General features: G+C 35.2%; 1 protein-coding gene across 4 annotated transcripts in view; it reads left to right on the forward strand.

Annotated features, from left to right (window-relative positions):
- KIAA0825 overlaps positions 1 to 23,804 on the forward strand; it is a gene marked incomplete at both ends in the record, with an annotated part of 333,803 nt that overhangs the window by 123,415 nt on the left and 186,584 nt on the right. For 2 of the 4 annotated variants that reach the window (XM_084233142.1, XM_084233145.1), the window contains 2 exons: positions 9,750 to 9,914; positions 17,676 to 17,900. In XM_084233142.1, the coding sequence (XP_084089268.1) occupies positions 9,750 to 9,914; positions 17,676 to 17,900 (390 nt within the window). Of the gene's footprint in view, positions 1 to 9,734; positions 9,915 to 17,675; positions 17,901 to 23,804 lie in introns of all 4 variants that reach the window. The other 2 variants (XM_084233143.1, XM_084233144.1) reach the window with 2 other exon arrangements.

A 23,804-nucleotide genomic window follows, 5' to 3' on the forward strand; every position in this document is an offset into this window, starting at 1 on the left:
TGTCATGGATTTATGTTTTTCCCAACAACTCAAAGTGATTTTTAATATATTATCTCATTTATTGTACTTGGATTATTGGAACCATTTTGAAAATGAGGAAACTTAGATGCAAAGAAATTAAGTAAATAGCTCACTTGAAGTTTAAATGTTTTTGTTAGAAACAAAAGAATAGCCTTTATTTTCTGAGTATATTATTGTATTTTTACTGAATTCTAAAATGAAAAAATGATACTTTGTGGAGATGATTATTCATAGAAATAAGAACTAATATTCTTTTTTCCTAATTGTATTTTTTTTCCTACTATGAATTAGGCACTGCTTTTGGTCTTTTATTGTAGCATATAGTTATACATACAGATCATAAATAGGGACAAATATAGTCTGACTTTAAAATGAGGAAACTAAAAGTTAAATTTGTTTTTTTTGAAGATTTATTTATTTATACAAGAACTGGGGTACAGGTCAGAGGCACAGGAGGGGGAGAGAATTCACCAGAGACATAGTGGGGAGCAGAACAGGCAGATGGACCAAAGACACTGCTGAGGGGAGCAGTGGGCGAGACAGGAGAAGTCTGCTGCACCATGTGGGTTTCTCCCTGGCCGGCCAGGAATCAGGCTGCAGAGACTATGGACAGCTTCACAGCACTGTGCTCAACCCGCTGCATCACTGGGGAGGCCCAAATTTGATTATTTAAAGTAAAGATGTCATCAGGATTATAGACAAGTCTGCTACTTTGCATGCATTCTAAACACAGTGATATCTAGCTTTTTGCAGTATGGAACCAGTCAATAGAACAAACACTTGAGGGCCTCCCCAGTGGCGCAGCGGTTGAGCGCTGGGTTGCGAAGCTGCCCGCGGCCTCTGCGGCGCCGGTTCGATCCCCGGCTGCTCCCCGGCCACCAGAGGAGGGTCCCACATGGCGCGCAGACTCTCCTGCCGCCCGCTGCTCCCCTCAGCAGTGTACTTCGGTCCTCTGTCTGCTCTGCTCCCCGCTCTGGCTCGGTGAATTCTCTCACCCTCCCGCACTTCTGACTGTACCCAGTGCATGTATAAACACAAACAAACAAACAAACAAATAAATAAATAAATAAATAACATGCCTCTATTTAAAAAAAAAAAGAATAAACACTTGATAAAAATAATATGCAACCATTAAAGCCATGCTTTACAAGAAACTTAATATTACATTTCAAGTATTTTCTCATGTTAATTGAAAAAAGTAATTTGCCAAAGAGTAGGGAATTTTTCAATAGAGGTGATTTGCAATATTGAGTGTAAAATATTGACCCAATTAGAGAATACCTACAACTAATTGTATTATTTTTATCAAGATAACATTGGCTGACAATACTGTATTTAATTCAAAGGTATACGGTCACTTATCTTCAGATATGTGTTACCATACCACATCCACAATGAAGCACCCATATTCCATCCTAATCCACTGCTCTCTCTCCTCCTTTTGTTCCCCATCCCCACCTTCCTCCTCTAGTTGTCTCAATTCTGCAGTCAGATTTCTAGGGAATGTTTGATTTTGATTATGTCTGTTCATTGTTTTGTTTTTTACATTCTACTTATGACTGAGAACTTCTGGTATTTGTCTTCCTCCTGGCAAATATATCACTTAGTATGATCTCCTCAAGTTTAATTCATGTTGTCACAAATGCTAAGTTTTTGTCTTTTTTATAGCTAAGTAGTATTCCATTGTGTATTTATTGGTTTTTTTTTTTTAAGATGTATTTATTTATTTATTTATACAAGCACTGGGGTACAGTCAGAAGCGCGGGAGGGTGAGAGAATTCACCAGATCCAGAGCGGGGAGCAAAACAGGCAGAAGGACCAAAGTACACTGCCCGGGGAGCAGTGGGTACAGCAGGAGAGGTCTGCGCACCATGTGGGACCCTCGCCAGTGGCCGGGAATCGAACCGGCACTGCAGAGGCTGCGGGCAGCTTTGCAGCCCAGCGCTCAAGTGCTGTGCCACTGGGGGAGGCCCCCCATTATGTATTTATACCCCATCTTCTTAATTACTTGTCCTTGGGCACTTAGGTTGTTTCATAACTAGCCTATTGTAAATAGTGTTGCAGTGAAAATAGGAGTACATACATTACTTTGATTTAATGTTTTACTCTTCTTCAGAAAGATACCTTGGAGTAGGATTGTTGGATCAAATATCTATTTTTAATATTTTCAGAAAGTGCCATATTGTTTTCCATAAGAGCTAGATCAGTCTACATTCACCAACACTGTACAAGGGTTCCTTTTTCTCCATATCCTTGCCAAATCTTAATGTTCCTGGTTGTGGGTTTTTTTTTAGATTTATTTTTATTTTTGCATTCAAGAATTGGTCTGAGGTAAAGGCAGGGGGGCGGGGGTGATGAGAGGATTCACCAGAAACAGAGTGGGGAGCAGAACAGGCAGATCTACAAAAATAAACTGCTAGGGGAGCAGCAGGTGAGACAGGAGAAGTTTGTTGCACCATATATGGATTAACTCCCTGGCAGCAATTGAACTCAGGCCACAGCGGTGATAGCCCTGAGATTTAGCCCCTAGGCTACCAGGGAGGCCTTGTTCCTGCCTTTTGGTGGATCATTCTCAAAGGTGTGAGGCGGTATCTTATTGTGGTTTTGATTCACATTTCCCTTATGATGGGTAATGATGAGCATTTTTTCATGTTCTTGTTGGCCATCTGTATGTCATATTTGGAGAAGTGTCTATTCCAATTGCCCAATTATTAATCTCTTGAATAATTATTTCTTGATTCATAATGTACCTTTCTAGTTTATGCATTAAATATCAGCCTCTTTAAGACTATGGAAGCTTCTTCCTCTCTTAAATAAAGTAGAGATAATATTTACTTTATAGAGGTATGTATATAAAACTCTTAACTGAGTGGTCACACTATTGTAGGCTATCGCCCATCTCATCATAATCACAGACCTGAATCTGGGACTGTATTTAAAAAAGGTAGAAATCTAAAGTTTATTCAGATATTGAGAAAAATAGCATAGAATAAGTTTCAAGTGTTGAACTTCAGTTTCTATGTAAGTATTTTAGAATATTAAGTAAGAAAACAATTCCCAGGGAAGAACTTGGGAAAGTAAAATCCTGAAAAGAATGATTTTTTTTTTTTGTCTTCAAATACTTAAGTCCTATTTCATATAGCTTCTTAAAAATTTCAAATTTTGCCAAAATGAGAATAGTTCAAAGGGACACAAAAGTAATAATCAAGTTATATTTAATTAAAAGCTTGTCAATAAATGACAAGTCTTTATATTTATTGTTAGCTCTTTTTACAAATTACTGCAAGATTTTTGAAACTAATTTTCAAGTTAGGTTTTAATCTTATTTTTGTTAATTTTCATAGGAAACTAAGCTGCGAGTGTCAAATTTAATGCTTCCCTTATGCAATTTTTATGACTCCACCTGCCTTTTCTTGGACATTTACTTATTGGCCTGGTGTTTTAGGTTTTGAGTCCTTGTTTCATTTGCCACATTTTTAAAATTCTTCCACTTTCTAAGGCCTGTGTCTAAAGTCCTTCAGCCTCGTCTCTTTGGTTGGGGATGCTCATTAGTGCCTGGTTAATTCAGCCTCCCTGAGTTCATGGCACACTCTTCCAAAACATTGCTGCCAAATCCATTTTAGTGACTCAGCAGGAGCTTGTCATTAACAGCATTCTTGTAGAAAGTAAAAATTAAGCAGTATTGGAAGGGAAAGAGCTAGTGTACCATGTTTGTGTAAATCTTGGGTAGCAATAAACAGTCTCCTCGTAGGTTGGTGGTCGCATTCCTTGCCTGACACCACCCTTCCTTTGAAGTACAAGTTCTTTTCTCAAAGGATGTTTAAAATAATGTCTACAATGTAAAGAGCCCTGAAGTGTTATTGAAAAGATGGTGTTCCAAATATTACATTTGTTTATACAGTCTATAACCATTTGATAGATAAAGGAGAAGATAGGTGCAATTAAAGAAAAAGGAGAAGTTGGATGGAATTCAAAGAGGCAACTTTATTATTAGTAAAACCTGGGTTAGAGAATGTGACTTTTAAAGATGTGGTTTGCTAACAATACTCTTCAGAATTAAGCTCATGCCTTCATCACTTCAACCATCCTAGCTTTCCTACCAAACCACCCATGGAACTGAAAACCTCAAGATTCCTTTCTAGTGGCAGAACATCCCCTAATAAACTAAATGGAGGGCAAAACAGGCCAGAATGCAACCCTTGCAGTCAGGCAGATCTCCATGCCTGAATCCACCAAGCAGTTCCAACTCACCACTGAGAAGAGTCTCTCCTCTTTCCTTAAAATGACTGAGGGGAATTGTGAGTACATTAAGGATGGGGGTGCAATAAGAGAGTCCAGATATAGGTGAGATGTAGCTCTGATGGGAAAGTAGCTAGCTCTTGTGTAAATTATTGCTAGAAGGATGAAATAAAGTGGAATGACATTTATTTGAGCAATGAGTTCTTAGGAAGATCTTAAATTCATTGATTTTTATCTCCTACTGTTAGGCGCCCATAAAAACATACAGGATTTTATATTAAGTAAATAAATGTTCACTTCAGAAGGCAGAGGACAGAGGAAAAGACTAGACCTACATGAGGAGGAAAAGAGAAAGGATTAGGTTAAAATAATAAAGCTCTAGCTGAATCTTTTTGAGAGGGAGAGAGGCTATCAGAATGAAGGAGAACACATGAAGCATGAGGAACTCAAAAACTAAGGATAAACAGTATTTGTGGATCCTGGCAAAGGTATGGGTTTTGGTTTTTATGAGGTTTCTAGTGCAAAGACCTTAAAAACATCTGGAATCTTCTGGAATCACTTTCCACCTAGGCCTTCTTAGACAGTGGGGTGAATTTCAACTTAGAAATTATCTTGGAATATTGGGATATTGAAACCAAGAGAATGTGGTCATAAGGAAATTCAGAGAAGAGGGTTTCCCAGGAGTAGAAAAAAGAAAGGATATAGTAGATATGAGCAATATGAGGCTTGAGGGAAATAAAAAAAATCTTTAAATGTTATGACTAGGGGGTAAATAAGTATCCTTCTACAAAGCCAATTTCTTTTTTTTTTTTTTTTAAGATTTATTTATTTATCCATACAAGAACCAGGGCACAGACCAAATGGGCGGGAGGGTGAGAGGATTCATCAGAGACAGAGCGGGGAACAGAACAGGCAGATCTACTGAAATACACTGCTGAGGGGAGCAGCGGGCGAGACAGGAGAGGTCTGCCGCACCATGTGGGACCCTCGCTGGCCGGCTGGGATCGAACTGGCAACTGCAGAGGCTGTGGACAGCTTCACAGCGTGGTGCTCAACTGCCTGCGCCACCAGGGGAGGCCCAACAATGCCAATTTCTAATGGACCAAAATCAACAAAAAAATGCTGAAATGTTTCTCCCTTTCTCCCTTCCTTTTTTCTTTCTTTAGTTAAAGCATGAAACATATAACACTGTTCTAGGTGCTGTTGGAAGATAGAGACAAGAAGCACATCCATAGAAAGTCCCATAATAAAACTACTAGAGAGGAAATGAGTTAATGCACTTGAAAGTATAGAATGCTACATGAAATGAAGATGTTTTGCATTAAGGTGATAAATTACCACCTGCCAAATACCTGGTTGGACTGCATACTTTGCATTCAGAGGTTACTGTCAATAAAACATCAAAGCAGGCCTTGAAAGATTTGAGATTCCGGTTTAACACAAACAGACCAATTCTTACCACCTTAATCTTGGAGCAAGTTGCTTTATTTGTTGCAATTTTACTTTGTTCATCTTAAATTGGGATAATCAGCACCCATTCTAGAGATAATTATGAAAAGGAAATAAAATATAAAGTGAGTTCTTTGTGAATAGTAACTATATTTTTATGGAATGACTGCAAATTTCAACATACTTATATGTGCAGAAATACCAAAATTGCCTATTGCCTCCAAATCAATTTTTTGAGGATTCTGAACCCCATCCAATGGGACTGAACATTTAACTATAGATATTCTTAAGGCTCCCTTCTTTATTTTAGGGTAGTATAGAAGTTCCTTCAAGGAGCCTTTCTGGTGGCACAGGGGTTAAGCACCGCACTATGAAGCAATCCGCAGTCTCTGCAGCAAGAGTTCAATCCCAGGCCGGCCAGGGAGCAACCCACATGGCACAGCAGACCTCTCCTGTCTCACCCGCTGCTCCCCTCAGCAGTGTATTTCAGTCAATCTGCCCGTTCTGTCCCCCACTCTGTCTCTGGTGAATCCTCTCACCACACTCCTACCCCGCGTCTCTGGCCTGCACCCCAGCTCTTGCATGCATAAATAAATAAATCTTTAAAAAAAAAAAAAAAAGAAGTTCCCCAGATATCCTTTATCCCTATTCCAGTGGTGCAGGGACTGAGTCTGTGTCAGGGTCCAGCTTCCCTCATGCTTCACCCAGTCAAGCCTCCCTCAGTGCTGCCAGAGAACAGGGTGCTTGTGATCCCTCTTGCACCCCCAGAGCCTTCGCTCTCCAGGCTTAGAGCATCTCCTCTTCCTGAGCCGTCTATCTACCTGCCGGGACACATAAGATTCCATCTGGGTACCATAGGATAATGCCAATATTTTACCTTTTAAGGCCTGCAAAAATGGCTAGTTCATGTAGTTCAAACTAATAAACTATTCAATAGATTCAGCTTTTCTTTTTAAAGTCTAGGAGCACAACTGACTTCAATCTATATGTGCTTTTCAAATAGCAAATTTCCCTGAAGCGAGTAAACAGAAATACACTTTATTCCAAGGCAAAGAAAAATAGAAAGTAATATTTCTTTGAAGTATCTTGCACATTTTATATGATAACAAGTGATAACAATACTCATTATTTTGTTGTAACTAGCCCTTGTATCCAACACCCTTTCTCCATCTGTGTTGTCTTCATGAATCACAGGGCCATTGATTATTCATGTTGCGTTGATTGTCTAGTTTCTTCTCCTACCCCCATCACACCAACTATACTTCAGCCATGCTGCCAGTCTCACCATCAGCTACCTGTCTTCTCACCCATTACACCAATCTTCTGTCTTTTTGGAAAGTACTCGCACCACTGTCTTGCCATGCTGATAAACTTCTGTCTTTATGCTTTAGTGACTTCTCTGTGTCCCCTGAAAATATTTAAGATCTCATTCTCTTTATTTCCATAGTACTTTAAGGCTTTAAGACTTAAGATTATTAAATAATTTATCATCCAAACGGGGGACACTTTTAAGAGGGACAGAAGATGATACTAATAATTACATCAGAGCATCAAACGTAAACCAGGATTGCCCCAGGAAAACCAGAGTGTATGGTCACCCCACTTATCCTTAGATTTCTGTAATAATTGTTTACATTTACCATTCCCTCCCCCCATAAACACACACACAGAGTCAGTGAATCACTGGAGGCAGGTATAGGACCCAGCATCTAATACAGTGATGGCTGACACGTTGATTGATTGATTGATGAAAACAAATCACAGCTATTTTTTTTAGAGCTGAACATTCTAGACTAGTGAAATGGCTTAACCAAAAAAAAAAAAAAAGGAGATGAAGGGGAATATTTATAAGAAAGTAAACAATCAAATCTAGGTGGAACTGATGATTGGAGATTAGGATGTATGTAACATGGAAAAAGATTACAGAAAGTCTTGATTATCAGATTAAGGAATTTCTAACTAAGTGGAGAAATGGAAAGGTTTATACTGGAAACATGATATCTCATAATCATACATAAGATAAATTAGAGGGAAAAGGAGAGGGACAATTGCATAAAAAGAATTGAAACTGTGAATGCCTGCACTAGGACTGTTTGTTATTTAACTTTTTGATAGTTGATGAAAAACTTAGAAACCCTTTAGATAGCAATGATAGAAGTCCAAATTAGACTGGTTTAACAAAATGGACATTTATTGGCTCGGCTAACAAATACACAGGTATTTGTTGAGAACCTGCTGGATCCAGGTTCTCAAGCCCTGTCATCGCGTTATGAGGAAACTGGGTTCTGTTTCTTACCATATCTGACTTGTTCTCAGTCAAGTTCTCCCCAAAATGGCCATCAGTAACTGAAAGTCTATTTCCAACAGTTCAGCTACCCCAATGGAAAGACAGCACCACTTTATCAACAGTTTCAGCAAAAATCCTGAAAAAAAAAAGTCCATGTTGGCAGAGGTGTCAAGCTCTAATTGCCAAATAGTCTGTGTTTGTTAATGCAGGGGATAAGGGACAGGGATAACTTACTGGAAGAAAACTAACTCATTTAAAACAGAGAAAGCATGGATATTAGGAAGGCGAAAGGAACAAATTTCCTCTACTATTCCTCTGCTATTTCTTAGTTTATGATAATATTGAGTCCTAGGACCATGAAAATCAAATAAAATTATCAAGAGGAAACATACAAGTTTTATGCTTCCGAATGAGAAAGAATAAAGAAACATACTCATTATAAAATCACCTAGATTACATTTATTAAAGATTTTTAAAATAGGCGAGAAGAGATGAGTCATTATCTTTAAATCAAGAAATCATGCATTTTAATATTGGGCATATCATACTAATTATCAAAAAAAAAAAAGAAAGCATTGTTTAACCTTTTCCATCAAATGTACGGATGCAACAGCTGGAAACTTCTGATTACTCATCTTTGAGGTCATAATAGAGTCAGAGGAGGACTGAGCTGAAAAGAGGGATAAAAATGACTCCATCTTTTTGGAAAATCCTGTTATTATTTTATTGAGAAACCAATTGATAAACCTCTTCATTGTGAAATGACATGGTCTGTGGGTTTGAGGAACTTTATAAATGCATTTGTTGAATCGATAGCATAATTCTAAGAATACTAAAAAATAAGAATATTCCATGAAATTTGTGTTCTGAATAAACTATACAATATATTCAGAACATAGCATCCCAAAGACAGATACAAAGATTCAACTCTCTTTAAAAAGATTTTAGGTAACAAGAATATGTATAAAATAAATCTAATTGGTGTTCAAGCTAAACAGATATTTATTCATTTATGTATATTTGGATATAACACACATTGGATTGCACCAAATATAGTGACTATTACTGGCAAGAGTTAGTACAATTTCAGTTTTCTTAATTCAAATATTTTTTAACAATTTTTAGAATGAACATATATTACTTTTGATTGGGAAAAGAAATCAAGAAGGGCCTCCCTGGTGGCGCAAGGGGTTAAGCACAGCACTGTGAAGCTATTACAGCCTTTGCAGCACAAGTTCAATCCCCAGCCAGTCACGGAAATACCCACATGGTGCAGCAAACCTCTCCTGACTCACCTGCTGCTCCCCTCAGCAGTGTTTTCGGTCAATCTGCTTGTTCTGCTCCCCACTCTGTCTCTGGTGAATCCTCTCACCCTCCATACCTCTAGCCTGTACCCCAGTTCTTGTATGCATACATAAATAAATCTTTAAAAAAATTTCTTTAAAATAAAAGAAATCAAGAAAAGTTTCTTTGAGGGAAAAAAATTCTAACATAATAGGAAGATAGCCTTGCCTTTTGAAGTGAGGCAATTGTGGTCTTTCTCACAATTTTCCCTCCACAAATATCTATCTCAGAAACTATTGCGTTTAGAAGGATGATTGGTCTGCTAGAATGGGGCATTTCTTCTCTTACTAAGTATTAATCTAGTAAATTTTAACAGAATTAAGCAAGGGTAAGTAACAAGAATTTAATGATATTCACTAATAACCCACTTTGATCATTTTTGTTCTTTTTCAAGAAAGCACCTTTCAAGAACAAGTTTCTGATGCAGAAGATAATCTGAACCAAGGATCCAGCTTGATAGAAGCCATATTTAAAGTGCTGTATCATTGCAATTTTTCACCACAAACATTTGGAAATGTTTTTGTGAGCTATATGGAAGATGAACAATTATGGGACTTTTTATATAACATTCCAGGTATAAGAAATTTACCATTTATAAAGAAGTGCTTTATAGATACTTAAATATATCTTTAAAGGTGTTTTAAGAGTTTTATTGATGTCAGTTTTGCTGAGTCTGTTATTTGTGCAAGTTTATCCATTTTTTTTTCAGTATAAAAGTTGCATATGGTAATCAGTAACCATTAATTCTTATCCAAATTCAATATACTTGGGACAAGGTGAGGAGGAGGTTGAGGGAAAAAATAACATAATGCAGACTTTTTTTTATTAGGAAGTGAAAATTTAATATTTCCTATAAATTATTTTTTGCTATTCATTATTTAAAACATTAGTAAGATATGAAAAAGTAGTTTGTGGTCCTTGGGTGCATTTATTTAACAAACTGATAGTCAAAAGTACCAGTGAACTTTTTTCAAACACTTAAGGTGTTTATTGTTAGGACCACAGCAGCACCTCTCTCATGTATAAGGCAAGCATGTTCTACTATTCCTTTGGGACAATATGTTTTCCCCATCTGTGTTGTTGTTCTGCCTATAAGTGCAGATGTTAAGGTCAGAATAAGTTGGGCCAGGATATAAAGATTCTTTCATTGTTTTATTTTTACATCCTGCTTTTAAATCTTCATGCTTAATATTTGGTGAAAAAAAAAAGTATGAGAATTTAGACAATGGTTATCCTGTTAGTCCATTAACCATTACATCATTTACATTTGGCTTTCAACCTGTAAGCTTTTTTATACACTGTGTTAAAGCCAACATTTTCATAAATTTGTCCCTAGGATCCACATAAAAAGTCTAACTGGCTCATAGTTACGGTTTTATTCTTTCTGGACTTTTTGACTATCCTCCAGACATTACTTGAATATTTTTGAACTACTTTAAATTCATTATATCACATCTTCTCTTGGTCATTTTCCCTGCAAAATAGCAATAGATAACTTTATGAAGTGGTTTTAAAAATCTGAATCTATCATTTAAAGACTCTGTGATAATTATCTCCTTTTAAAGTTTTATCTCCTAGTTTCCATATATTCCCTCATTGCTTCTCTCTTTACCAAAAGGAGGGGCAATTTTCTAATTAAAAGACTGAGTTACTTTTGATGTAGACTTTATTGAACCGAAAGAAAAACAACCTTGAAAACCTCTCCACCCCCTGCTATTTTTCGTTGTTTCTGGTGAAGTTAAGAGTCATATTTGCACCAGATGATAAAGAATCAGTGACCTGCATGTTTCAACCATTCTTTATCCTTCAACTCTAAGTCTTGTGCTATTATGACTGTACAAAACTGTACTGAAAATGACCTGGAAGATGTTAATAAACTTTAGGTGCTGGCATGAGAAAGTAAGCTTGCTTCTTGCTCCTAATTCGTCTTCTCTTTATCTATAGATTGAGCAAACCCTTCGCAAAGTCAGACAAATGTTTTGAAACAGGTATTATACATATTCATAGAAATCAAATTGTATGGGGAGGCCTAATAGGACAGAACTTGAAAATGGTGAACCCTTCTTAGTCTCTGTACAAATCATTATTCTTGGAAATTTTAATATTTTCTAGAACCTGAGCTCTTGCAATGGTCATAAGGGACTATATCTTTGTGCATTCTCTCCTATCTAAGTCTTTGCAAACATTTTCATCATCAGTTGTCACCAATCATGATTATCTTAAAAACCATAATAAGATTATAAAATATACTAACATAACAAAATTAAGCCCTTAATATTTTCTGGTTAACATGAAAATTTAACAGGTTTAAAGGAAATGCAAGTGAGACACATAATCATAATCACATAATCATAATCTCATAATCATAATCATAATCATGAAGTGGTATTTTACCACTTCAATAAATATCATTAACCCACTCAGATGAACATGAGTACATTATTGAAAAGGTGATGTGTTTTCTTCCTCCTGAAACAGGAAGTGCTACAGTAAATATCAGAGTGCATGTATCCCTTTGATGTGGTGTTGTCATATTCTTCAAAAAGATACCTAAGAGTGAGCTTACTGGATCATATGTAAAGTATTTTTTTGATATATTGAGGAACCACCATATTATTTTTCATAGGACTGGACCAGTCTACATTCTTACCAACAGTGTATGTGGGTCCATTTCCCCCATAACCCTTCCATAACTCGATTGGGGTCTTTTTGATAGAAGCCATGCTCACAGGTATGAGGTGGTAACTCACTGTGGCTTTAATTTGCATTTTTTCTTATGGTAAATAATGATGAACATGTTTTCATATCCCAGTTGACCATCTGTAGGTCTTCTTTAGATAAATATTTATTTATGTTTTCCGCCATTATTTGATTAAGCTATTTGTTTTCTTGTTGAGTTGTATGAATTCTTCCTTGATATTGGATATTAGGCCCTTGTATATGTGATACATAAATATCTTCTACTCAGAAGAATGTGTTTTAATTTCTATAAATAGTTTTTTCCCTCTGTTCAGAACATTTTTAGTTTGATGTGATCCTATTTTCTTATGTCTCCAAAGACATCCCTGAAGCCAGTGTCTCCAAGTGTTTTGCTGATGTTTTCTTCTATGTATTTTATGGTTTCTGGTCTTGCATCCAAGTCTTTAATCCATTTGAGTTAATTTTTGTGTATGGTGAAAGGTATTAAGGTAGTGGTCTAGTTTCATTCTTTCACATGTTGCTCTCCATTTTTCCCAGGACCATTTGTTAAAGAGACTTTCCTTTCTCCATTGTATGCCCTTGACTGTTTTGTCATAGATTAACTATACATACAAGTGTTTGTTTATTGCTCTGCTTATTGTTCTATGCCATTTATCTGTGTGTCCATTTCTATTCCACCACCTTACTGTTTTGGTAACTCTAGCTTTGTTGTGTAACTTGAAGCTGGGAGTGTGATACCTCCATTCTTCTTATTTGTCAGGATTTTTTTCAGGTTTTTTTGTGGTCCATATGAATTTCAGTAATGTTTGCACTATTTCTTTGAAGAATGCCATTGAAACTTTGATAGGGATTGCATCTATCTGTATATTGCTTTGGGTAAGGTAGTCATTTTAATGATGTATATCTTCCCACTTCTTTGTATCTTCTATTTCTTGTACTATAGTTGTCTTATGGTTTTCATTGTATAGGTCTTTCACTTCCTTTGTTAGATTTATTCCTCTTTAATTCCCTCTATACATTTGTATATGGGGTTGTTTGCTTGATTTCTTCTAGTCTGTTGGTTGTATATAGAAGCACAACAGGTTTTTGTATATAGGTTTTGTAGCATGCTATTTCACTATATTGATTTATTATTGCTAATAATTTTTTAGTAGTGTCTTTATGGTTTTCTATGTAAATTATTATTATGTCATCTTCAAATAGTGGTAGATATACTTCATTTCCAACTTGGATTCCTTTTTTGTCTTACTTTTGCCTAACTGCTCTAGCTAGGACTTTCAATATGGTGTTGAGTATTAGTGGTAAGAATGAACATTCTTGTCTTATACCTGATCTTAGGGTAATAGTTCTGTTTTTTTACCGTTGTCTGTTAGCTTTGGATTTGGCATATGTTGCTTTTATTATGTTGAAGTATGTTCCTTTCATCCCCATTTCACTGAGATTTTTTACCATAAATGAATGTTGAATCTTGTCAAATGCCTTCTTTTCATCTATTGATATACATATGATTTCTATCTTTCCATTTGTTTTGGTGGTAAATTGAGTGATTGTGAATGTTGAACAATCCTTGCTTCTCTGGAGCTTCTATGATGCAAATGTTGCTCTTCTTCATGCTATTTTATGTTGTCTTCATTTTTTAATTAAATTTAAAAAAGGTTTTTATTTTAAAATTTTATTAAAAACTTTTTTTTTGCTGGCATTTCTGGAAGGCAGCTATGCTCACCACTATACCACCAACGCATTGCTGGCATTTCTGGATTCGTTCTACTAGCCTATTTTCCACCTTATTAATATTTTTTTAAATAATAAATTTTATTTTTATATTCCCCATACAATTGCAGCCCCCCCATTCTGACCCCAATCCCTCCCCTCCTGCCCCCGCCCCCCTAAAAGTGTCTCTGGTTCATAGTTTTTTGTTGATTTTGATTTTCACTTTCTTATAGTTATTCATTTTCCTGGTCCCTTATTTAAGTTTTCTAGATTCCTGCTATGAGTGAGACCATTCGGTATTTTTCTTTTTCTTTTTGGCTTATTTCACTGAACATGATCCCTTCCAGCGCCATCCATGTTGCTGCAAATTGCATGTGTTTATCTTTTTTGAATGCTGAGTAATATTCCATGGTATATATGTACCACATCTTCTTGATCCAGTCATCTATTTTTGGGCATTTGGGTTGTTTCCAAAGCTTAGCTATTGTAAACAGTGCTGCTATAAACATAGGGGTGCAGGTGTTCTTTGGAATTGATGTTTCTGTGTCCTTTGGGTAAATACCTAGGAGTGGAATTGCTGGATCATATGGAAGCTCTATGTTTAGTAGGTCCAGAAATCTCCACACAGCTCTCCACAGTGGTTGGACCAGTTTGCACTCCCACCAACAGTGCAGAAGAGTTCCTTTTTCTCCACACCCTCGCCAACATTTGTTGTTGCTAGTTTTTTTAATATGTGCCATTCTCACTGGTGTAAGATGGTATCTCATGGTAGTTTTGATTTGCATTTCCCTGATGACAAGTGATGTTGAACATTTTTTCCTATGCCTGTTGGCCATTTGCATTTCCTCTTCAGAGAAGTTTCTTTTTAGCTCTTCTGCCCATTTTTTGACTGGATTATTTTCTTTGTTGTTGTTAAGTCTCATCAGCTCTTTGCAGATTTTTGTGATCAGTCCTTTATCATTAGTGTTGGGTGCAAAAATGTTCTCCCAGTTGGTGGGGTTTCTCTGTTTTTTTTATTGTCTCTTTTGCTGTGCAGAAGCTCTTTAATTTGATGTAGTCCCAGCTGTTTATCTTTGCCTTTACTAACAAAGCCATAATCATCAAAACTGCATGGTTTTGGAACAAGAACAAACATACAGACCAATGGAATCGAATAGAAAATCCAGAAATAAACCCACAGATTTATGGTCAACTAATCTTTGACAAAGGAGCAAAGACTATGCGTTGGAGCAAAGAAAGTTTGTTCAATAAATGGTGCTGGGAAAACTGGGTCGCTACATGCAAAAGAATGAAGCTTGACCACTACCTCACACCATACACAAAAATCAACTCAAAATGGATTAAAGAACTAGACATAAGACCTGAAACCATAAAATATATAGAAGGAAACATAGGCGAAACACTACGTGATTTGCACATCAAAGACATCTTTACAGACACATCACCCAAAGCAGTGATAGTAAATCCACCTTATTAATTTAATCCTCTACCTCATTTGAATCACATTTGGGCCCCTCGGTTACATTTTTTAGTAGAAATATGTTGTATTCATTTGCTTTCTGATATTTGCTTGGAGTTTTTCCACATTTTCTCTTCCTTCATTATTGTTATCATTTTGTTCATCCACTGTTTTCTTAATTTCAGTGAGTATAATGAAGACTATTGCTTTAATGTCTTCCAGTAGTTTTCTCCATTCTGATGTGTTACAACTTTTTCCTTGGGTTTTGTCTTGATCCATTGATTAGGGTGATTTTCTCTGCCACCTCATTCTGTTTGGTTCTCTGTGTTTAATTCTATGAATTAGACTAGACAGCATTCCTTCCCAGTTCTACTCTAATTGTGTTATTTAAAATTCTCCACTTTCTGTTATTGTATTGGCTAGATATTTGTCATCAATCAAGATGACTGGAGCTCAGTAGCCAGTGTAGGATTGCTGGTCCAAGAACCCAGCCTACAGTGTGGATCTGTGGAGGCAGAGGGTGAGGCGGTTGTTGCAGTAGAGTTCTGAAAGCATAAGCCTCCCCAGTTTCTGCTGCAGCTTAAGTAAAGGGAGGAACTTGAGTTCATTATCAGGTCAAGGCAGACTATACCACTATGTTCTCCCAGAAGCCCCCAGACTGCAGCTGACCCTTGAACTGCAGCCTAGTTTTGATGTCAGCAGGTTTAGTGGGCAGTGTTTCTCCCTAAGGCTCAGGCAAAAATATATTGGCTGTGGACAATCTATGGAGAAGGTTGATATCTATGTATCAGATAGGCTGTCCAGAACCTTGATGAGTCCAGATTGGGGAGGGGAAGTTATCACTTGGCACCAGCGAATCTAGCCAAAAGCATCTTCTCAGACTTTCCTATCCTTTCTAATGGTTCCTGTCTCTCTTCCTTATTGTGGAAAGGCTGATTCTCAGATCCTCAGTTTCTCCAATGCAAATGCAGGTCTGCTGTGCCTGTGGTGGAAGAGACAATTCCAGCATCCTGCTAGTCTACTGTTGGTATAGTTTTACATTCTAGGTTTTGATTGATTTCAAGTTGATTTCTTAATATAGCATGAGTGAACTAAGTGTTAGAATTTATATCTTTTCATTTCATATAATTTATCCAACACCATTTTTAGAAATCACTATTCTTTAAATTCCTTAAATATGTTTGTCAAAAACAAAATGACCAATTGATGAAATGTATGTATCTATTTGTGGATTCTCCATTCTGATACTTGGAACTCCATGTCTATATTGTTATCTACTTTATATTTGTCCCATCTAATTTTTGCTCCTTTGGCCCTCTATTTGGCCTCCTTTCGGACTAAGTATTTTTCAGTATTTTACTTTATTTTTTAATGTTTTATTAGATATATCTCTTTATTTCTTTAAGTAGCCGCTCCAGGGCTTATTTTCAGGCTTTTTCTCTCTTTCCCTGGCTATCAGTTTACGAGGGATAATCACCCCTAAGAAGTAGAAAGTGAGTTGAGGCCCTTAGTTGCCCTAGTTTGAGGGAGCACCACATTGATTGAGTGGGAAAATGATAGTCTTTCCAACTCAATGGTTTTCCAATCACTGCCATTTATATCTCAGACCATGTATAAAAATTAACTGAAAGTAGAAATAGACCTTAATGTAAAACCAAAACTTCTTTGGTTCTTTCTTTGGTAAACATGGGAGAAAACCTTTGTAATTATTATAACTTTCAGATTACTCTCAAAATAATTATGCTGAATGAAAGATATTAGACAGAAAAAGAGAACATACTATCAATAAATCATTCCTCAAAGAGAAATTACTAGAAAATAATAACTAACTTATAGAAAAGAATAAAGAAAGGAAAAGGCACCTGATACACCATCACTCATCAATAATCTCCATTAATAGTATCAGTGCATCTTTTAATTCTTTTATAAGTGTAAGTAAATTTGTATTTGTAATAAAAATAGAATGTCATACTCTTTTCTAACCCAATTTTTTTTCTTAATCAGTATATGGCTTTATTGTATACACAGATAAACCAGAGCTAATTTAACAAGTCACCAATTATTAAACATTTAGATTATTTCCAGTTTTTCTTTTTATCCTTTATATAGTCATCATTAATTTCTCAGAATAAAGTCCTAGAAAATAAGTGAGTCAACAGGTAAGTGAAGTATGGAAACTTTTAATATCATTGCCAAGTTGTTACCTAAGAAGTTCATACAATTTATATTTCTACCATAAGAGTCCCAAACCACCAGCAAGTATCGTTATTGACTATTTTAATTGCCATTTCTTTTATTACCATGAAGAATAAACTTTTTTTTCAAATATTTATGGATTGTTAGGTTTAAAACAGCTGTCCTTTCCTATAGCTTTAAATTAGATTATTGAGAACTAAATTCCAAATGTAACAATGCACGAACTATTGCTAGATTCTGCTAACCATAATATGCTGTCTGATTTTAAAGTCTCAACATGCGTGGATTCTGAGCTGGAGGTCATCCGATGCTTAAGATTGGTACTGACTGATGCCGTCAAGGACATTGTACAGCACATAGTATCTCTGATGGGTCCTGGGAGAAGCTGTGAGACAAACCTAAACATGCACAGTATCCCTGAACGTTTGCGTGACAGCATCCCGAAAGAATGGAATTATGTTCCAAAAGAAGTTAAAAGGAAAGAATCAAGTAAAGGTATCTTTATTTTTCTTTAAGAATATATCCCTGAAGAAGCAATTTTCTAGAATATGAGATTAATTAAAATCCTGAAAATAAGATTTGTAAATTATGTGAATCTTAACATCATGGATATTTGAGGCCTGTAATTTTCTTTCCTATGAGTCATATGCCCAGGGAAACTGGAAATGAAAAATACTCAAATGATCATTTTTTAAACTATTATTTATTTTACAGTATTGTTCATTTGTAAACCAACATTATTTCCAATTTTTCTTTACAATATTATAATACGATTTAGGGGAATAGATTCACACCTCTTCAGATATATGTTACCACAACACAACTACCATCAAAGTACCCAGAATCTTGCACCATAGTCCATTGTGCCACCCCTTTGTTATCCTTACACCCATAGCCTCAAATCTGTGATCAGATTTCTTTTGGTTTGTCTCTTCCTTTACATTTTTCTTTATATCCACATGTAAGTGAAATTGTATGGTATTCGTCATCCTCCTGCACATTTCCTTCTCCTTTGCTACCAATTCAGAATTTTCCATGATGTTTTCTGTTCATGTTAATATTCACGGATTAGTCATATGATTTTGACTATTTTGCTTTAAATCTATTAAATAATCTAAAATTCATATTTTCAAGAATTTTGCTCTGATATTCAGTTTAATTCTTCTTTCCTTGAAGTTTTTCTCTTTGCAACTACTACTTACTACTTTCTTTTTCCTTATTAACATATCTATATGTGTAGATTTTAGGTCAAAAATAGCACACCACATAGTAACTATACTTATTTTTCTGATGGAGTATTTTTCCTCCAAAACCTTTGGTTCTGAATTCAGTCCTTTATTCCTATTCAGAGCATTTCATCAACTAGTATATTTAAGAACCATCCATTATCACATTTTTCATTTATTTTATTAATCAAGGCCTCTCCTCATAAATGGTTTCTTCCAACCTAGATGTTTCTACTTCCAGGAATTTCACAAGATTCCTTTGAATGTTTATTATATATTCACAAGATTCCTTTGAATGTATGTTAATGTATATTAACTGTCTGTATTCATGAATCTTCTTTAGATTTTAAAATAGAAACTTTGCCTTTTATACTTATCTGTAAAGAAGAATATTTTTTCACTAACACTAAAGAAACTTTCAGCATTAAAATACTTCAGCTAAACCCTAAAGAACAGTTGAAAGGACTAGCTTTTCATTCTTCTCCATGGAGATCCTAAATAATGTGGCTCTTATCCAGCGACCTTATATTACAAACTCAAATCAATTATCTGTTCATGACCTTTCATAGTAATACTTTAATTCTGTCCGAGCCCTATTAAACTGCCTTTGAATCTAGTAAAGTCATTTAATTGAAATTGGAAAATGTCAGCTTTTCATTACTTAAGTTCTTCTTGTCTGAATCTTTGCCATTTCTCCTTCATTCCAGTTTTTGGATATTTTGTAGATTTTGAACAATTCAGTAGGCATGATCTGTGGTCAATATATCATGACAGAGGATTAGCACTATTTTGCTTTTGACTTTCAAGTTCTTTTATTCATGAAAAATTTTACTTTCTCATAAACATTTTGAAATTTTCCATAACATTTCAAAAAGCCTCTGGTTCCAAGAAGCACTGACTTTCTAGATACCATTTCTTGGGGTTTTCCTTATAAAATTATCACTGAAAATAGAAGTACAGCATATAGACAGCTGCAGAGGATTGCCAAATCACATAAATACGTAAAAGAAAATGGCAAAAGAAAGTGACTTTATGAAGCATTCTGTGTGTTCCACATTTTTATGACAATAGATTATCATTGTTCATTTTCCCTCTGAAATATTACAGTAATTTTTATACTGAAGTGTTCAACCTTTATTTTCACTACAGTATATAAAATAGGTAATATTTACATGCCAAATATTGTCATTTACTCATTCTATAAAAATTAACTAAATGAGGTAATACTACATACCAGGCACAGGAGTTAAGGCTAGAAATGAATTATAAATAAGATATTTCTCCTTGGTACTTGAAGTCTAGTAGAACTTCCTAAATGAGTGTGAACACGTCAGGGAATAAACAATACTTTAGTTTGTGAGAGGAATGAATGGAATCAGACTTTACTAAAATTTCAAGTGGAGATTGTTACTGGAACTCTGTTCATGTGAATGTGAGCCAGTTATATGTTGGGGACAATATTGTGAGGAAGAATGGTGTAAACTCTCTTCTTTGTTAATTTTCAGTATTCAGTAATAAATTAGGTTCTTTGTACTATAGAACCTAGTTTTAACAAAATGAATCCTCCTAAAGCATCCAAGTGGCTTTAACATTACCTTCATCAACAAATCAACCATAATTTAAATCTAATATTTGTGACGTAAAAAAGAGCAAAGGCGGGCCTCCCCTAGTGGCACAGGCAGTTGAGCGCAGCGCTGTGAAGCTGTCCGCAGCCTTTGCAGTGCTGGTTCGATCCTGGCCAGCCTGGGAGGGTCCCACACTATGCGGCAGACCTCTCCTGTAGCGCCCCCTCCTCCCCTCAGCTTTGTATTTCCTCAGTCTGCCTGTTCTGTTCCCCGCTCTGTCTCTGGTGAATTCTCTCACCCTCCCGCATCTCTGACCTGTACCCTGGTTCTTGTATAAATAAATAAATAAATAAATAAATAAATAAATAAATAAATAAATCTTAAAAAAAAAAGAGCAAAGGCAAAGTGAAAAAGAGCACACTTATTGCTATTCTTAACATGAGTTCTTTCTCGGCCATTATTATGAATTAAAATAATTATGATCCAATTAGTTTTGGTCAAAAAGAAAGAATACAAAAGGAAATTTGTGAAGTAACCATTTAAAATACGATTTCATACATTCATGTTAAACATGAATTCCTCCTAAGTATCATATCTTGACATGTTATATTAGCTAAAGATAGTCTAAAGTCATCTCAATTAGCAAAGATTTTAAAACCAAGCATACAAATAAACATACAAATAAAAACCAAGCATACAAATAAAAACAAATCTCTGTAATCATTTTCAGCAATGTTTCAATCAAGTAATATTTAATCTAGCATTGAAAAATTTGTTTAAATAATAATAAATGTTTGAGGTCGTTTTTGAGAATTCTAGCTTACTAAAAGACAGTCACAAACTTAATAGAACACTCATCCTTCCAGACACAATAAAAATGATGCAATATGAAAAATACATTGGTGACAAATCAAAATGATTTCTTTGTTTCCTTGTCAGCAAATATTTAAAGAAATAAATACTTAAATAAGTTTTATGACTTAGGTGATGCACCAAAATGTGAACAAAAGTTCAGATGTTTGTGATGTAGCTCAGCTTAGAGATCTGCTTCCTATGTTTCAAAAAGCAAATTGACAAAGAACTAGTTGTTTTGTTCCTTTGACAACAATTAAAGATATATAAGAGAATATGTTTTCTTCGCAGTGAATTCCTTCTTAAATAAAAAGAATGTTGTATGGGAAACTGTTGAATAATTGTTTTAACTGAAACACTGGATTCTGGAGAGCAAACAAAAGTAACACCACAAGGAAAATGTATTTATGACATTGTTCACATGCAGATTATTGAGAGAGAAATGGATGGCAGAAACACACAAAGTGCTGTCAGCTGTCATTAAGATAATTTGTTTTGTAAAAATCAGAAATATTAGTTTTATAAAAACCAATGCCACCTACAAAAATATCAGATCTGTACACTTAAGAACCTAGAAATAGAATTTTCAAACATGATTTAAAATATTCCAAACAAGAACATTTCTTAGGAATGCAAAACTGAAATATTTTTCAGTTTGTTTGCAAGATCATCTAATTGCCCTCATGAATGATGAATATTTATTAGTGAAATTTTATTTTATTTTATTTTTAAAGATTTATTTATTTATACAAGCACTGGGGTACAGGCCAGAGGTGCGGGAGGGTGAGAGAATTCACCAGAGACAGAGTGAGGAGCAGGACAGGCAGACAGATGAAAAATACTGCCGAGAGGAGAAGCGGGCAAGGCAAGGAGAGGTCTGCTGTGCCTTGTGGTAATCTCCCTGTCTGGCCGGGAATCAAACCTGTGCTGCAGAGCCTGCGGACAGCTCCACAGTGTGGTGCTCAACCCGCTGAGGCCCCAGGGAGGCCCTTATTAGTGAAATTTTAACAACAGCCTTTGCTGTGTGATGGCTAAATTTGGAAACAAGTGCATGATTTCACAAGTAGAGTTGATATACTCATTATTTGTGAATCAATGTATATTCATGTATCTGCTTTTTCACCTATGATAGCCATTAAAATCAAGTATTGAAACACTTAGAACCTGACCTTTGAACACTGTATCACAAGTGGTAAGCCCAGATTTTTAAAATAATAAGTACAGTATATTACATTATCCTCATGCAAGAAGTTATTATTGATATTATATACCATTAAATAAATAATAAAATTCTAAAAATTTATTTTTAGATGTTACTTGCCTTTACCACATTCATTATCATCTCCTTTTGCCTATATTCCACAAAATATATTATTACAGTTTGCTGTGCATAGAAAGGAAGAAATGATAAATACATGAATATTCACACTTTATCAGCTCTGAATTTGGAATGACCCTTACAAAATATTACATACATATGGCTTAGATAGAAGTCAACTTATTTAAATAAAGACAGAAAAGTGAGTGTGTGCCATTCTCCCTAGTGTGTTGTTAACATCATCATAGACTCAGAGCCCCTGTGATTAGTAGAATGGATTTATTAATTTGTAACCAGCTTAAAGGTTCTGATTGGAATTTGCCTTAAGCATTAATGAAGTAGTCGGGGATTTGAGTAAGTTGAGTCCTCAGGTTTTATAAAATATCAGAAGTGTAGATGTGAAGAGAGTTGATAATCTTTGCTTAATATCTACTTAGATTGTCAAATATTTACCTAGTATCTGCAGTCAAACCCTCTTAGGATAGAGATAAGAAAGATATAATCTTTTAAGTGAAATACCTGACAGCAGACTAGGGAGTATAAGGTACAAACACAAAGAACAATATAACATTTAAAATTATTAAAGACTACAGAGAAGAGAGGTCACAAAAAAATTTTAAATTTTAAATTTTATCTACATTTTAACCTTATCTAAATATATTCATTTGAATAAAAATTTATTGAGAAACTATTTTTTTTTACAAAGTACTGAATTAGGCACTTTCACATTTATTATAATATTTAATACAGAATCTTTAAGATTATTCAGGTGTATGTAGAACCAATTTTTACAAATTTATAAGGACTGCTCCAGTTAATTTTTAAAATGGTTCTTAAGTTGTCACAAAACTTTGAGTCACTAGACTGGATACATTTTCCCAGAGCCTTGTACTGCTTTCAAGTAGAGTAACTTAAAGTTAAAAAACAAAAAACAAAAAACAAAAAACCTTTATGTTGTTTTGTTGTTTTGCTTAGTAGAAGCAGTAAAGAATATTTTATTGTTGACCTCAAAGCTCTCTTCTTTTTGGCTTCTTACTTGGGTCCAACGTTCAAATTCAATTACATACCTAGTGGATTAAAACACCGTGTCTGGCTTTGTGAGATGCTTTTCCATGCCCTTGAGGAGCTTTTTTTCTAGTTGTAAAGACAACTCATGAAGACATAAATAACAAATCAATATAAATGATAATAGATGATAATACAAAATACAACACAATATATTATGGACCTAGTTACCAAAATAGTCATATGGGTAATATGTTCAAATAAATTCATAGGAGGGGAGAGGATTTGAACCAAAGAGTTGAATAATATGGGTAACCCATAAAGATAGAGGGCATTCTATAGGAGAATAATGACATATATAGAAGCCTAAAAGTCAGAAAGGATAAAACAAAGGTAAGTCACACAGAAGCCAGCTGAGGCCTGATCAGATTTT

This window comes from Talpa europaea (genome assembly GCF_964194135.1).
Source record: "Talpa europaea genome assembly, chromosome: 5".
In the NCBI taxonomy this organism is placed as follows: Eukaryota; Metazoa; Chordata; class Mammalia; order Eulipotyphla; family Talpidae; genus Talpa; species Talpa europaea.